Below are 13,759 nucleotides of genomic sequence, written 5' to 3'. Positions count from 1 at the left end.
CTGCTGAGGGCCTGGGTTCCACCCCTGGTCAGAGAACTAGGCTCTCACCGGCCATGCAGCACGGCATAGACAGACAGACAGATGCGTACATAGATAGACAGAGATGGGCCGTCTTTGCAATATAGATTTTACATTGAGCATGTTCATGAGATACGACTGAGATTTTCGTCAGAATAAATCAGTGCAGAATTGGGATGTTGGAAAGGGGTTTGGGTGTAGATGATACAAGACTGCCCTCAACTTCTGTGTTTCACAATGTCCGTAATAAAACATAAAAAAGAGTAAAGACAAGGGGGAAAGATGGCGTATGGTGAAGTATGTTCCTTTTAGGTCACTACTTTCATTTCCTTGCATTTTGAAATGTTTTTAAGAATTGATTTGTAAATAAAATAATTTCAGTTACCCTCCATCTTAAACACAGTGTTCTGTGTAAATATTAAAAGATATAGTATCCTAGAGAATATTTACTATAAAACAAATATGGTTTGTAGTTTTGCTTTTAGATTTCAACGAAATACCATTGAGTCAATTTGTTGTGTTCCTACTATGTTTCAGGTTATCTTGTTAGGGAGTAAAATTTGTTGGGAGTAAAACAATGAATGGGACACAATCCTTGTTTATATGCTTTCTCTCTGTTTAAAAATGGCAGTATTCCTTTATTCAGAATGCCTAGCGTTGACTAATATTTCTCTAATGAGTAATGTTTTTAGTTATGTTAATGCAAAACTTATTTTAATGAATATTTCTTGTTAAGTTTTATGTACACTAAGAATTACTCTGAAAAACCAGTTAGGTTTCAGTTTATTCCTTAACATCTATGTCTGGCACTATTAAGATGTCAAAGAATGTGACAGGCATAAACTCTGATGGCATTCCTTTTTTAAAGGAACTTAATGGAGTAATATTTACTAAAATCTGTTATTTCTTTTAAATCTTTTCCAACTTAGGCAAACTGTAAATGAAAAATAAAGTTAATTCCTTATTTATCATTTTAGCTATCTAATGGAATCCCTATAGAAAGCTGGTTTATGGATAAAAATGACAATGAACTGCTAAAATTGATTCCATTTCTGGAGAAGCTAGTAGAACTGGTAGGTATATCTTTTCATTTATCTTTCTGTTAGGTTTTTGTTGCTTTAACTCTGTTGAAATAAATCTTTTCAATTGCTTTATGTGTACTGATGTTTCAAGTAAACATGGTGAGAGACTAGGGCAGAGGTTGATAAAGATTATTATGTTTATCAGTATTTAAAATTCTATACATTGTTTTATTTCGCCAAACTCCCTATGGCAAGTCACTAACTAATTGTGTTAAGTAGGTTTCGCAGTTCAGGTCTAGAATTGATGCTTATGGTACTGAAATTTCATTCTGGGAATTTTTTCTGCTATATCCGTGGATTAAATTTAAAACTACCGTGTAAAGTAGACTTCAGTGGCTTAATGCTTTACCTGTCTTTTGGTTTGATCTCTTACTGCATAATTGTTCTTACAAAATTGATACATTAATGACAGGCCTTTCTTTTTAATCTAAATTTAAGTTTACTTCTGTGTAGTGTCTTTGTATTTGGCAAAAATGATAATAATGTAAATTATAAAATAAATATCCATAGTTTCCCTGCAAAGTAAGGATGTTCATAATGCTGTAAGGATCATGTCTTTTGAGTTACGTGGCTTTTAAAATGTCTTTCTCCAACAGAATGAAGACGTTCGACCGCACATCAGAGACCGGTTTCGCTTGCATGACTTGCTGCCCCCTGATTAAGTACAAAGACTTGTCAGATCACTGAAGGGGGAGAGGATGCAGGACCCTTTTGGACTAAGACAAAAACATTGCCATTACTGTTGAAATTTTGCATTTTTGTACCCCGTCTTGCTTTTCTTATCTTGGTGCCCAATAATAATCAAGGGTTACAGAAAGAGACTTTATCTCAGATTGAATACACACAGTAGGTAGGCGAAAACAGAAGAGTCTTTAGAACTAGTGCAACTCCAGTGAAATTTTTTTATGTACAGGACATCTGCAGTTTATAAAGAATTCTGTTTCTGCCACCAGCAGTTTGACCTGTAGTCACACAGGATTTTATGATAATAACAGAGATGAAAATGGACTTTTATTTTCTCTCTGTTTGGTGCTCTAAGTGGGTTTGTAGCCACTTTTCTGTTACTTTAAAATTCTCATTTCAACAGGAATGGCCAGTAAAAGTTGTTTTATTTTTCCTGTTAAGGTTTATAACCTTTTTACATTTTTGACCTGTATTATTAATAGATTAGAATTTCATTATGCATTCCTTTTAGTTGAGGCGCTTCATAGTTTTCTGGAAATAGTAAACTTTTAGTTTTTTATTATACATTTGAATGGCCGTTTTCCTGCTTTGTCTGCCTGCATATTGTATATTTGTTTAAAAATATCCTCTACTTTTAGTCCATGTAAGTTTCATTTAGAGAGAACATGCATTTATATTTTGTTTCTGTAATATTCTACTGTAGGTGAAATCTTTTCAAAAATCAAGAGACTGGGTAGATAAGAATATATGAATGACTTAATATTCAAAAGATGTAGACCATTGTGATGGCATGTGTTCCAAGTGGTACTATCTCGAAGTGGCACACAGACTTGATGGATAAAGGTATACCTCATACCTCACTGTGCTCACCAGTCTTTGAGGAGGGTGGATTGGGTCACCTGTTGGGCTTGACTTGGTTACTGATGCCTTTGGTTTTCTCCAGGAATGAAGTATTCAGCACAGTGATTCAGTATTTTTAGTTACTTTGCATGGGCTGGTAGTACCTCTGTTATGCTCTCGGTTACAATCAATTTAAACTCTGTGTAACAGTCTTGGTACCTTGCAGTAGCTATGCATAACCCTGTGGCACAGTAGACGCCCAGGCCACCAGTGCAGTCAATGTGCTCTCATAGTGGTTTTCTATGCTATATGAAAATAGTCTTCAAGCCTTGGTTCTCTGATGCAGCTACCACAAGAGGTTGATATTTTTATAGTGGCGTGTAATCTCTTTTTCGGGAGGCTTTTTATGGAGGTAGAATTTGTAAAAGTTAGTAGGCATTGCCTCTCAACTGCATTAACATGCCACAGGCTCAGACTGTTTTTGTGTAAAGGATGTCAAAGAACGGCACTTTTTCTAAAGAGAAGTTTGATATTTTGTATGCTTGTTAAGAAAGTACAGTATTGGAAATTAAAGGTGGACAACTGATAATTGAGGAGTATGTCACTTAATTTTTTATGTATATTACCTGTTTACTTGTACAACTTATTGTACAAATTACATGCAGCTTCATTTTCAAATGAATCCTTAAAATAAGGAAATCTTTTTAGGAAAACATTTAATTTTTGTATTTTTGATTTTAAAGGCATGAGTTATGTCAATTTTCAGTGTATTAATGAAGATTTTAACTTTTCATCAGGTTGAGTGTTTTCTTACTATATTATCTGTTGTGTATGTAGTTAGCATATTGTGTCACTGAACTGTTTAAAAATCTAGCATGTAGAGCAAGCCTGTTTTGTGGAAAATCCTTATTCATTAAAAAAAATAATCATGGCAGATTTTCTGCAAAAAAAAAAAAACATTTGCAATTCAGAATATTGGGGGTTTTTTTGTTTGTTTTTAATTTAAAGAAAGGTATTTTGCTTGCAGGAAAAAATAATACAGATTCATTTTAATGAGAATCTTTGAAATGTATTTATCTTTAGGGCATCTGGGCATCTTTATGCTGTTTGTCTTCTGTCTTTCTTGAAATAAAATGTACATACGTTACCTTTACATATGCTCTTGCTCAAAATTGTGAACCTGGTTACATTTCTCCTTGCTCCTCCCTTTTTATGTTCAAACAGCAAAACCTATATAAGATCTAAACTTTCAACTTACATTATAATTGCTGAAAGCTTTACCGATTAAGTACATACAGACTCTATGGGCTTTCCCACAACCAGAAGGGAAATGCAAGCACCTGTATAAACCGTTGTGCCGATAGGCACTTTAAAAACTACTTTAGCCACCTTTTATTGGTAAAGCTGCTTTTGATCCCCTGCTGGAGAGTTCCTTTAAGTCAACTGACAAATGAATCAAGCCTAACAAGATTCTGTAAAGAAATAAGCTAAGGGAAAATTTTCTGTGGCCTGAGAAAATTTCTTGATATCAATTTAATATATTTTTTCTTTACTTGATTTGAGTCATTTTAAATTTGTTATTAATACAAAATTTAGAATAAGTTAGAGACTGTTATCCAGCTTCCTTCCTCCTTAATATGTTTTATTAGTCCTTCTTTCCTTTATCTGTTGGTAGATGTTATCTTAAACATTTCCGTTTAGTTAAATGGAGGTGTTTATGAATTAATGTGCCCAGCCCCTTCAGTTCACACAGGAAACATGAACTCTTAGAAACTGATCATAGTAAATGCAGGAGAGATGGATACCTGATATGACACAGAAAAAGTGACCTATATACACGTTACAACTCTGAAGTACATATTATAATTGTGATATTTCCGGTGGTAAATGTCTGACTTTTAAAGACATTCTTTTAAATATTTGTATTATTGTTAGGATGTTTTAATCAGTTGTGTTTTTTAACGCCATGTAATATATGTAGCCCTGATCAGATTTATAGCAGCATATTTCTCCTTGGGTCTTAAAGTTGACAACAATTTAAAAGCATACATTGTTTTATATTAGCTAGTATGTATATTTATTTACCCAATGGCTTTATCTTATTTCCCAGAATTTGGAGGGGGATTTGTTGAAAGCATTGTAACTTCTATAAATGGCTATTTTCTTGTAACTGTCAGTGAAAATGGATGTGTATATTGTTTTTTTATATTTCTCTCGTTTTCCTGGTTTGTTTGTTTTTGGGCGGGATGGTTAAATGTAGAATCATTTTTTTTTTTTTCAAGTTATCTTTGGCCAATGACTTTTTCAATTAGATATTTCTTTCATTTAACCATCTAAAGAAGTTTGTTTTTCATTGTTTTGTTCAGTCAACTTCCCTGAAAAACAGAGACTTCATCTCATCAATGAAGAAAGCATTTCATTATTCCTACAAATCTTTACAGCAAGCACAGACTTCTTCATAAGGACCAGATCTTTTCCACACCTTCTGTCAATCACATAAAGCTGAAATGTAAAGGACACTGACGCCTTCATTTAACTGTATTCACATGATGGTGTTACATGCTACATCGTTAGCTAGTTAAGGTTTTCTGACCTGAGTTCTCTTTGTCTTCCTAGGTATTTATTTGTTATCTCTTTTAATCTTGTGTATCTAAATTAACTTAGTGTTAATAGTCACCCACTGAATAACTATGCCAAGCAACTAGGAAAGAATGTTTATTTTATTTCCCCTTATAGGGGAAGAGTGGACTGGGAACAAAAATGTATGGGCCAAAAGGCCTTAGGTTGTCATTCATCCACTTTCTTATTCCTCTCATGAAGCTATTTTTGAGTATAGTATTTTTTTCAGTGCTTATGTGCTTGATTATGTCATTACTTTTCATGTCTTCCCCTGAGTTAAAAGCCTACTAGGAACCTGTATAAAATAGAATTTAAAATTTCAGAATAAGAACCACAGAACTCAGTATCTTAATATCAAAATGCTACGTAAATTATTATTGGAATCCAAGTCTCAACTCACTAGGATACATTTTTATAAAATGTTTCTCTGTATCTTGAATTAAAATTACTTGCCCAGAGGCAGAATTCCAGGGTTATAATGCATTTTGAGAAATTTTTAAAAACGGGAGTTGAGAGCAAGAGGTTTATACTTACTTTATGGTTTTGATATTAGTATTTCAAAATACATCAGTGGTTCCCAAACCTGATTGTTCATTTGTGTTACTCTGTGGAGCTTTCGAAATACAGATTCCTGAGGCCTTAACCTCTGCAAAATTGTCTGAGTCTAGAGTGGGGCTTGAGAATTCTGTGTTTTTAAAAAGCTCTCCAAATGATTCTAATAGATTTGGGCAATCACTGCCTAATGTGACAGTGGTTTGAGAGTAGGCAACAAAATAAAGTTTACCAGTTTACCAGATTTCACAGAACTTATTCAGGATACATGGAGGAATAAAGAAGATTGAGGCTACTGCTCATTATCATTGTCTTTCATACTTTTTAAGAGTTTGCGTTTCTAGCACTTGAAATAGTTGATCATATACACAGCTGAAGGACATATCCCTGAATGAGACCATTATATATATTAACTGTAAAATATTTCACTATTTTTTTATTTTATAAATCTTTGTAGAAATAAGCAATGAAATACTACTTTCATCTTTTGAAATGGGATTTTTCAAGGCAGTGTCCTTTTGGCATTAAGGTAGTGGGGAGTTAATATTCTCTCTGCCTTTTTCCACATGAATCAATATAAATCATGGACGTTTAAAATACTCGATTTAATTTCTACATATTTACTATGCAGTATAGCCGTGAACAAGTAATGTAGATTTAGTTTTCTCATCTTCAAATGCCCTGATCACCCTACCTCACAGGGTTGTTGTGGGGATAAATAAAACTTTTATGGAAGCACTTTTTTTGGGTGATATTTTATCAGCCATTAGAAACTATAATATCTAACAACTTATATTTGTATAGTGCTTTGTTTACAAGTACACAATTTTTTCACATTGCTTTCCCTTTCGGTGATCTCTAAGGAGCAGAGTAGGTTGGATACATGTATATATGTGGCCTAGTCCCTTTTGCTCTTCACCTGAAACTCAACAACACTGTCAGTCAGCTGTACCCCAATACAAAATAAAAAGTGAAAGTTTGTGGGGGGCGGGGCGACACGAGCAGTAAGCAGTCTGGAAAGAGATGGAGCAGTGCTAATGGGGAGGCCACCCATGAGTGTTATGAATACGTCTGATGAAAGGAATGCTGAGTGTGAAGGAAGAAATGGGTGCTGAGGAAATTAAAGAATGATTACTAAATGGTTTGAGAAATCTGGTAAGTAATTGGGGTAGCAGGCTCATATAAATGACTTGCAAAGTTAGCATTCTCTTAGTGAACCAAATGAACTAGAGCTTTCAGTAGCTCATATAATGAGCTTTAATATATTTGATGTATGACAACCCTTGAAGGTATCTTTGACTAGACTTCCTGATGACGGTAAAAGTAATGTAAAAACACTGCCTTACTATGCCAGGCTCTGGATGGCGGAAGAAAGCAACCCTGATAACTGCTTTCAAGCTGTAACAGTCCAGCAGTGGAGACTGACATTTGTTGAGAAAAGGGATGTGAAGGAAAAGACTCACTTGGAGAGCGCTAACAGCACAATCTGAAGTCGGGCTTCGATTGGCTGATGTATCTGTGCAACATTTATGGAATGTTAAGCCAAGCTTGGTTGGGGTGGGGGTAAGTTAAGCAAGGGAGTGTATCAGGTTTGTTTTAGAAAGATCATTGGCCATCGAATAGGGGATAGATTGAGTGGGTGACCAGTTGGAAGAAATACAGGCTTACCTAATTCTCCATGCAACCAGTTTCCTTTCTCAGTAACAACAAATGGTTGATGTATTGGGTTGCTAGCACTATAAATGGATAATCTGAGCCTGGAGATTGGTAAAGTTCCAGGGGGAGTGTGGCTTGTCCAGGTTAATGACGAACAGAAAGGCACTCTGATTTTATATCACTGTATAAAATACAGAAAAGATGTATAGGAGTTGAAAGGAGACATGCTGTCATTGATTTCATGTTATGGGAAGGCTCTGTAGGGGAGGAGGGACCTCAAATCAGTGATTTTGGTACTTTGTATTGTTTTTAAGGTGGGGCACACAGCATGTGTTATTCTAGTTCCCTGACCAGGGGTTGAGCCCAAGCCTCCTGCATTAGAAGTGTAGAGTCTTTTAACCACTGGGACTGCCAGGGAAGTCCCTATAAATGAGTTTTAACTTGGTGCACTAATTTCTAGGCTCAATTTCACTCATTTACCTTCTTAGGAAACTCACAATCAGATGGCTGCTTGGTAAGGGTAGAACTAAAGAGAATCCTAATGGCTAAAATCAAGGCGACCAGACACTGTCATCTTCATCTCTCCTGGGTATCTGCCAGAAATCCGCAGGGCAGCTTAGCCTTATTTCTGGGGACTGTGAGAATCTTGGTTTTTGGTCTCCCATTCCTTATATCTCACCTTATTTCTATTAACATTGAAGATAGATTGTCTTAGAACATCTTCAAGCAAGTTAATACAGATGACTACCACTTCAGAAATGGTATTGCTTTCCTGTGTCTTCACCTTGGTGTATTTGATTGAATCTGCCACCTTTTAAAGCCAGTTATTTACTGTTTCCTAGTTCAGGTCATGCTACAATGTGTGGGTTGACTAGTAATATAATACAAAAACAGCTTTCTTTGGGACCCAGCTCTATTAATTTTCTTTTGAGGCTACCTGTCATGAGGAAAAACAATGACCTGATGGGTGGATTTTTAAGAAAAATCCCTAGAAATTTATTCATGCTGTCATTCCAGTTATTAAGTGCCCACCATGTGCCAAACAGACTTAAGTATGGCAGACCTTAGCTTCTCAAGATTTCTTACCTGCAGATAAGACTACTAGGATGTATTTGTTAAAAATGTTAGCTGAGGCCAATGATGGAATTGACTGGAAAGATACTGGCATACCTCATGGCATTTAAGGAAGAGCTGGACAACTGGACCTCAAGGGGAGGCGAGGAAGTAAGGTGGCTTGGGAAATCACTTCAGCAGGAGGTGAAGTGTCATCTGCCACCAACTCCCAGGCCTGAGAGTCTTGAGTTCCAAATTCTAAAGTTCTAGGAAAGTATGTTCACCTCAAGACCTAAGAAGCTTGAGGTATCTCTCACAGATCTGTGGGCTGACTGGGCTCAGCTGGACAGCTCTTGCCCGGGGTCTTCTGTAGCAGCTTGTGCCCGGTCGTGTCTCTTTTATGACCCCATGGGCTGTAGCCCGCCAGGCTCCTCTGTCCATGGGATTCTCCAGGCAAGGATACTGGAGTAGGTTGCCATTTCCTCCTCTGGGGGATCTGCCTGCTCCAGGGATTGAACTCTTGTCTCCTGCATCTCAGGCAGATTCTTTACTATTGAGACACCAGGGCAGCCCAGGGGTCTTCTGTGATTGCGTTCAAATGATGGTGGTAGATTGGGGATTCCCTGGTGATTGAGTGGTTAGGACTCTGAGCTTCCACTGGAGGGGGCTCAAGTTCGATTTCTCATCAGGGAACTAACATCCAACAAGCTGCACGGCAAAAAAAAATGGTACTTTGTGGATGGAATCATTTGACAGCTCAACTAGGCTGGACGTCCAGTATGGTTTCTCTGCTCCCATGTTTGACACCTCTGCTGAGATAATCTGAAACAGCCAGGCGCTGGCTGCGTATTTCTCCTTAAAACAGGTTCAGACAGCTCCAGTTCCAAATGTACACTACACATTTCTACTTGGATACCTCAAAGGAGTGTCAAGATCTGTGTGGCCCAAATTTATCCTCATTCCTTAATGTTGAGAACCACCATTCAGGCACTTTCAGAAATATTTATGAAGCATTTACTACATGCCAGGCACTGTGAATACAGTAGCAAAGAACACAGACAAGATCCCTGTGCTCCAAATAGATACTAAATAGGGAAACAAGACCATTAGAAATTCTGATACATGCTATGACAAAAACAGAGTGACAAGATGAGTAACTGGGGAGGCCCCTTGCTGGAGAGAGGTCAGGGAAGAACTTTCTGCAAAGGTAACAGGGCTTCGAAGGAGGAAGGAAAGTCAACTGTATAAAGGTGTGGACAAAGCACTGTCGGCAGAATATAGCAAGTACAAAGTCCAAAAACAGGAAAAGGCTTAGTAGCCTCAAAGGGCCAGTAGCAATGATGTTAGTGAGAGAGAATGGCATCATGAGGGGCTTGGTGGGAGGCAGGAGTCAGACCATGCAGAGCCTTGTGAATTTAAACCCCAAGCAAACACCAAGAAGCCACTAAAGGGATTTCAACGGGGAGGAAGGGGTACGATGTTTGATTTTTTAAATCAAAACTGCCTGGTATGTAGTGAATGGACTGTGGAGAGGGAAGAGCAGAAGATGGAAAACCCACTGGAAGCAGATTATAGGAGAAGAGTCTAGAGAAAGCTTGGACTATGGTGGTAGCAAGAGACATGGGGGTAATTAAATAGGTTCAAGATTAATAGTGGAATCAAATCACAGACCTTAGTGATGGACTGAATTTAAGAGGTAAGTGGGAGGAGGAATGCAAGGATAGCGCCCAGGTTTTTGACTTGAGCACTTATAGGTGGGTGTCACTTCCACTCCTCCAGTCTCCAAAGGCATCATACTCTACTGATCCCTTCCCCTCCTCCTCCACATCCAGTCTGTCACTGTATTAATCGGGTTGATTCAGAGAAACAGAACCAACAGGATGTGTCTCTATGGAGAGAAAATTTTAAGAAACTGGCTCACAGGGAATTCCCTGGTGGTACAGTGGTTAGCACGCCCAGCTTTCACTGCTGAGTGCTCAGATCAATCCCTGGTCGGGGGAATTAAGATTGTGCAAATTGTGGGGTGGGTGTGGCCAAAAAAAAAAAAAAAAAATCAGAAATTAGCTCACGTAATTGTGGGAGCTGGCAAGTCTCAATTCTACACAGCAGGTCCACAGGCTGGAGCCCCCAGGAAGACCTGATGCTGCAGAGTCCAAAGGCAGTCTGCAGGCAGAATCCCTTTTTCCTCAGTGTTTCCTCAATGCCTTCAATTGGTTGGATAACACCCATCCACCTTATGGAGGGTAACCTGGTTCACTCAAAGTCTGTTGATTTAAAGGTTCAGTCAGCCCAGTCTGTCAGTCTTGTCTGACTCTTTGTGACCCCATGGACTGCAGCACGAGGCTTCCCTGTCCAGCATCAACTCCTGGAGCTTACTCAAACTCATGTGCATCGAGTCAGTGATGCCATCCAACCATCTCATTCTCTTGATTTAAAGGTAATTACAAACAAAAAATACATTCACAGCAACAATTAGACTAGTGTTTGACCAAAAACTGAGTACCTAGCCAAAGTGACACATAAAATTAATCATCACAGCCACTAAATCCTGTTGATTCTGGCAGTTAACTACCTTTCAGATTGGTTCCTGCCTCTCAGTTGCCATTGCCTTACTTTAGGGCTGTATTCTCAATTCATAAAATATTTACTTATATATTAGATACTGTGCCAAATGCTGGAAATATAACTGTGAATGAAAGATTGTGTCTTAGGGACCTTACATTCTAGTCTTTGCCTTCTTACTTGCCTCCTTCCAATCGCTCTTTATAAATGGAAGGCTGCATAACATTGCCTCTCACACTTTAACATAGTCATCGAGCACCGGCTTGGAGAGTCTCATGTTTTACAAGCTCTCAGGTGTTGCTAATCAAGAACAAACTTTGAGTAAGTGGGCTGTAGAATATTTTTTGGAAGACTATCTTTATAAAATGTGTACTATTGTAGACTCCGAAAAGATACACCGGAAATGGGCAACAATGGTTGCCACCAGAAAAAAACAGAATGGCTGATGATTGTATATACCTTTTTACAACCTGAATGTTGTACCAAGGAGGTGTTACATATTCAAAAACAAACCAGGAAACAGCAAAAACAAATCAAAAAATATCTGAAACTGTACACCTCTGAAAATCCTGCAGTGGAGTCCAAAGGCCAAAAGGGCAGAATGCAGCTTAGCCCATCTTCAGTTCAGTCGCTCAGTCGTGTCCGACTCTTTGCAACCCCATGGACAGCAGCACGCCAGGCCTCCCTGTCCATCACCAACTCCAGGAGCTTAAACTCATGTCCATTGAGTCGGTGATGCTATCCAACCATCTCATCCTCTGTCGTCCCCTTCTCCCGCCTTCAATCTTTCCCAGCATCAGGGTCTTTTCAAATGAGTCAGTTCTTTGCATCAGGTGGTCAAAGTATTGGAGGAGCTTCAGCTTCAGTCCTTCAATGAATATTCAGGATTGATTTCCTTTAGGATGGACTGGTTGGATCTCCTTGCTGTCCAAAGGACTCTCGGGAGTCTTCTCCAACACCACAGTTCAAAAGCATCAATTCTTTGGCCTTCAGCTTTATTTATAGTCCAACTCTCACATCTATTCATGACTACTGGAAAAACCATAGCCTTGACTACATGGGCCTTTGTTGGCAAAGTGATGCCTCTGCTTTTTAATATGCTGTCTAGGTTGGTCATAACTTTTCTTGAAGGAGTAAGCGTCTTTTAATTTCATGGCTGCAGTCACAACCTGCAGTGATTTTGGAGCCAAAAAGTCACTGCCGCCGTTTCCACTGTTTCCCCATCTATTTGTCATGAAGTGATGGGACCAGATACCATGATCTTAGTTTTCTGAATATTGAGCTTTAAGCAAACTTTTCACTCTCCTCTTTTACTTTCATCAAAAGGCTCTCTAGTTCTTTGCTTTCTGCCACAAGGGTGTTATCATCTGTATATCTGATGTTACTGATATTTCTCCTGGCAATCTTGATTCCAGCTTGTGCTTCATCCAGCCCAGTGTTTCTCATGATGTACTCTGCATATAAGTTAAATAACGTATTTAAACAAAGAAGATATGTATTTAATATATTTATATATATTAAGTTAAATGTACACAGTCTTGATATACTCCTTTTCCTATTTGGAACCAGTTTGTTGTTCCATGTCCAGTTCTCACTGTTGCTTCCTGACCTGCATACAGATTTCTCAAGAGGCAGGTCAGGTGGTCTGGTATTCCCATCTCTTTCAGAATTTTTGTTTGTGTTGATCCACAACACAAGGCTTTGCCAAGGTCAATAAAGCAGAAATAGATGTTTTTCTGGAACTCTTGCTTTTTCAATGATATGGTGGATGTTGGCAATTTGATCTCTGGTTCCTCTGCCTTTTCTAAAACCAGCTTGAACATCTGGAAGTTCATGGTTCATGTACTGCTGAAGCCTGGCTTGGAGAATTTTGAGGATTACTTTACTAGCATGTGAGATGAGTGCAATTGTGCAGTAGCTTGAGCATTCTTTGGCATTGCCTTTCTTTGGGATTGGAATGAAAACTGACCTTTTTCAGTCCTGTGGACACTGCTGGATTTTTCAAATTTGCTGGCATATTGAGTGCAGCACTTCCACAGCATAATCTTTTAGGATCTGAAATCAACTGGAATTCCATCACCTCTACTACCTTTGTTCATAAATGATGCTTCCTAAGGCTCACTTGACTTCACATTCCAGGATGTCTGGCTCTAGGTGAGTGATCACACCATCATGATTATCTGGGTTGTGAAGATCTTTTTTGTATAGTTCTTCTGTGTACTCTTCCCACCTTTTTGTAATATATTCTGCTTCTGTTAGGTCCATACCATTTCTGTCCTTTATTGAGCGCATCTTTGCATGAAATGTTCCTTGGTATCTCTTAATTTTCTTGAAGAGATCTCTAGTCTTCCCCATTCTATTGTTTTTCTCTATTTCTTTGCATTGATCACTGAGGAAGGCTTTCTTATCTCTTCTTGCTATTCTTTGGAACTTTGCATTCAAATGAGTATATCTTTCCTTTTCTCCTTTGCTTTTCGCTTCTTTTCACAGCTATTTGTAAGGCCAACTCAGCCATTTTGGTTTTTCGCATGTCTTTTTCTTGGGGATGGTCTTGATCCCTGTCTCCCGTACAATGTCACGAACCTCTGCCCGTAGTTCATCAGGCACTCTGTCTATCAGATCTAGCCGCTTAAATCTACTTCTCACTTCCACTGTTTAATCTTAAGGGATTTGATTTAGGTCATACCTGAATG

General features: G+C 38.3%; 1 protein-coding gene across 4 annotated transcripts in view; it reads left to right on the top strand.

Annotated features, from left to right (window-relative positions):
* The window catches only part of CTDSPL2 (CTD small phosphatase like 2), a 75,218-nt gene extending 68,684 nt beyond the window's left edge, over positions 1-6,534 (top strand). For 3 of the 4 annotated variants that reach the window (XM_061156415.1, XM_061156414.1, XM_061156413.1), the window contains exons 12-13: positions 996-1,091; positions 1,697-6,534. In XM_061156415.1, coding sequence (XP_061012398.1) covers positions 996-1,091; positions 1,697-1,762 — 162 coding nt within the window. In that variant the 3' untranslated portion in view covers positions 1,763-6,534. The remainder of the gene's footprint in view (positions 1-995; positions 1,092-1,696) is intronic. The other variant, XR_009695037.1, reaches the window with a different exon arrangement.
* Positions 6,535-13,759: the final 7,225 nt, after the last annotated feature.

This window comes from Dama dama, chromosome 12 (genome assembly GCF_033118175.1).
Source record: "Dama dama isolate Ldn47 chromosome 12, ASM3311817v1, whole genome shotgun sequence".
In the NCBI taxonomy this organism is placed as follows: domain Eukaryota; kingdom Metazoa; phylum Chordata; class Mammalia; order Artiodactyla; family Cervidae; genus Dama; species Dama dama.
The sequence above is the reverse complement of the archived record's forward strand: the minus strand, read 5'-3'. Positions and strand labels throughout refer to the sequence as shown.